Source organism: Macrobrachium nipponense, chromosome 33 (genome assembly GCF_015104395.2).
Source record: "Macrobrachium nipponense isolate FS-2020 chromosome 33, ASM1510439v2, whole genome shotgun sequence".
NCBI lineage: Eukaryota > Metazoa > Arthropoda > Malacostraca > Decapoda > Palaemonidae > Macrobrachium > Macrobrachium nipponense.
The window spans coordinates 64961197-64963178 of record NC_087219.1 but is presented as its reverse complement, the minus strand read 5'-3'; the positions used below and the strand labels follow the sequence as shown (position 1 = coordinate 64963178).

The following is a 1982-nucleotide window of genomic DNA, read 5'->3' as shown; positions in this document are numbered from 1 at the left end:
GTTATACACTGGAGGAGTTCTTTGAACAGTGGCGGGCTATGGCGTAGACTAATTGCAGTGATACCAGATACAGACAAATGAATAGCGCACCACAAAATGATATAAATGCTACATAATATTCCCTATGCTCCGATAAACATGAATAATTGCATTTACGTATTCCTAACACAACATGTATGCTAAATGTGCATTAGAAATACAGGTACATATTAATAATAATAATAATCATACATATAAGTAAATAATTGTGATAATCCATCATCTCCCCCTCCCCTTTGCGTTCAAAGAGCTTTATGAACGGGTATGGAGTCTAGGTGAACGTCGATACTCTAGGTGAGTGTCACTTTGCGTTTGTTGACTTGTAGCAGGGGCTACATCCTTCTTCTTTGGAGACTGTTGCATCTCATCCCGCAATTGTGAATTAGGGAGATGTACAGGGCGTAAGAAACGGCGGGTTACACCATAATATTCTTCCTGAGGGTAACTTCACATAGATCTCGCGACTTGCCGATGCCCATTATAACGCCTGTCTTATCCCATCGCCTTAGAGATAGGGTTTTGAATCCGGACATTATCATCAAGCTTAAGTGGTGCCAAAGGGTGTGCATGGCTGTCATACCGTATTTTTGGCTGCTGAAAACATGATGCTACACGACGTTCGTATTCTGCTTTCGCTTGCCATTCCTGCTTGAATGATGATGCATGGGCTGGGACACATGATCGGAGGGCTTGGCCATATAATATCTGTGCTGGAGAACGGCCAGCATAGTTAGGAGTATTCCGTATCTCCAACAATCCTCTGTCAAAGTCTTCGGTGTCGATATTCCCGGAAGGTGCTACCTTTAGGATAAAATGTTTGACCTTCTTTACAGCTGCTTCAGCATGGCCATTGCTTTGGGGATAGTGGGGTGTGGACATCACATGTTGAACACCCCATCTGCCCAAAAATTTTTTGAATTCAGAGCTGGTAAACTGAGGTCCACCATCTGTCATCAGCCTTACAGGAACACCTAAGTCTCGGAAGATGTGGCTGAAGTGTCGTGTCGTTGCGTCGCATAGCTGAGGGAACCACTATTCGGGCTCCGTACAATACAAGGTCATCATCGGTGTATAATTCCTCCCTTATTTTCCAATAGGGTAGTATGTCATTGTGGAGGTCGTAGCGGTGACTGGGGAATCCATTGGCAACGTTCTAGAGGAGTCTTGTGTATGAGGTGTCCTCACGTGCTGTGGTGCAGATTTCTTCCAAGGTAAGATCTTGCGTAGTTGATGTCTTCACCTCTGAAATTGTGTCGACGGTCTTGGCTATTACACTCCTTAGGGAAAGATGGGTTTTACTATTTAGCATATCCTCAGACGTTGGGTGGCTCACAGGGGAACGTGAGAGGGCATCAGGGATGCAATGTTCCTTGCCCCTTACGCCACACTGCAGTGAAGATATATGGTGAAACTTTCTCTTTTAGACGTTGTAGACGTGTGTTTTCCACTGCATCCAAAGTATATGTATTCAAGATGGGTACCAGGGGTCTATGGTCAGTCACCAATGTGAAATGGGGTAATCCAAGTAAGAAATGACAACATTTAGTCATAGCCCAAACTGAAGCTAAACATTCCAACTCAATGGTGGCCCATCTAGTTTCTGCATCAGCCAAAAATCGTGAACCACACTGGACCAAGCGGAAATGGCCTTCCCCGTTGTCTTGCAGAAGGGCATATCCTAAACCATATAAACGAGAAGCATCCGTTTGCAGTATAGTGGGCACGTCGGGTCAAAATGAGCTAGCAACAGGTGGCTGAGAGAGAGCCTTTTTAACACTGGCAAAGGCAGCATCATGATCTGCCGTCCACGTAAAGGATCTCTTGGGGCTCATTAGTGGTCGAAGTGGATCTGCTGCAGCTGCAAGATTGGGTGAAAAATCTGTCAACTGGTTAGTAAGGCCAATGAATGACCTTAAATCTGTCAGATTTGCTGGCTTCAGGAA

At 45.0% G+C, this 1982-nt stretch overlaps 1 protein-coding gene across 1 annotated transcript; it reads right to left on the bottom strand.

Annotated features, from left to right (window-relative positions):
• Positions 1 to 531: 531 nt before the first annotated feature.
• On the bottom strand, positions 532 to 993 carry LOC135202884 (uncharacterized). The gene has a single exon (XM_064232338.1). The coding sequence runs from the start codon at positions 991 to 993 to the stop codon at positions 532 to 534; it is 462 nt and encodes a 153-aa protein (XP_064088408.1).
• Positions 994 to 1982: the final 989 nt, after the last annotated feature.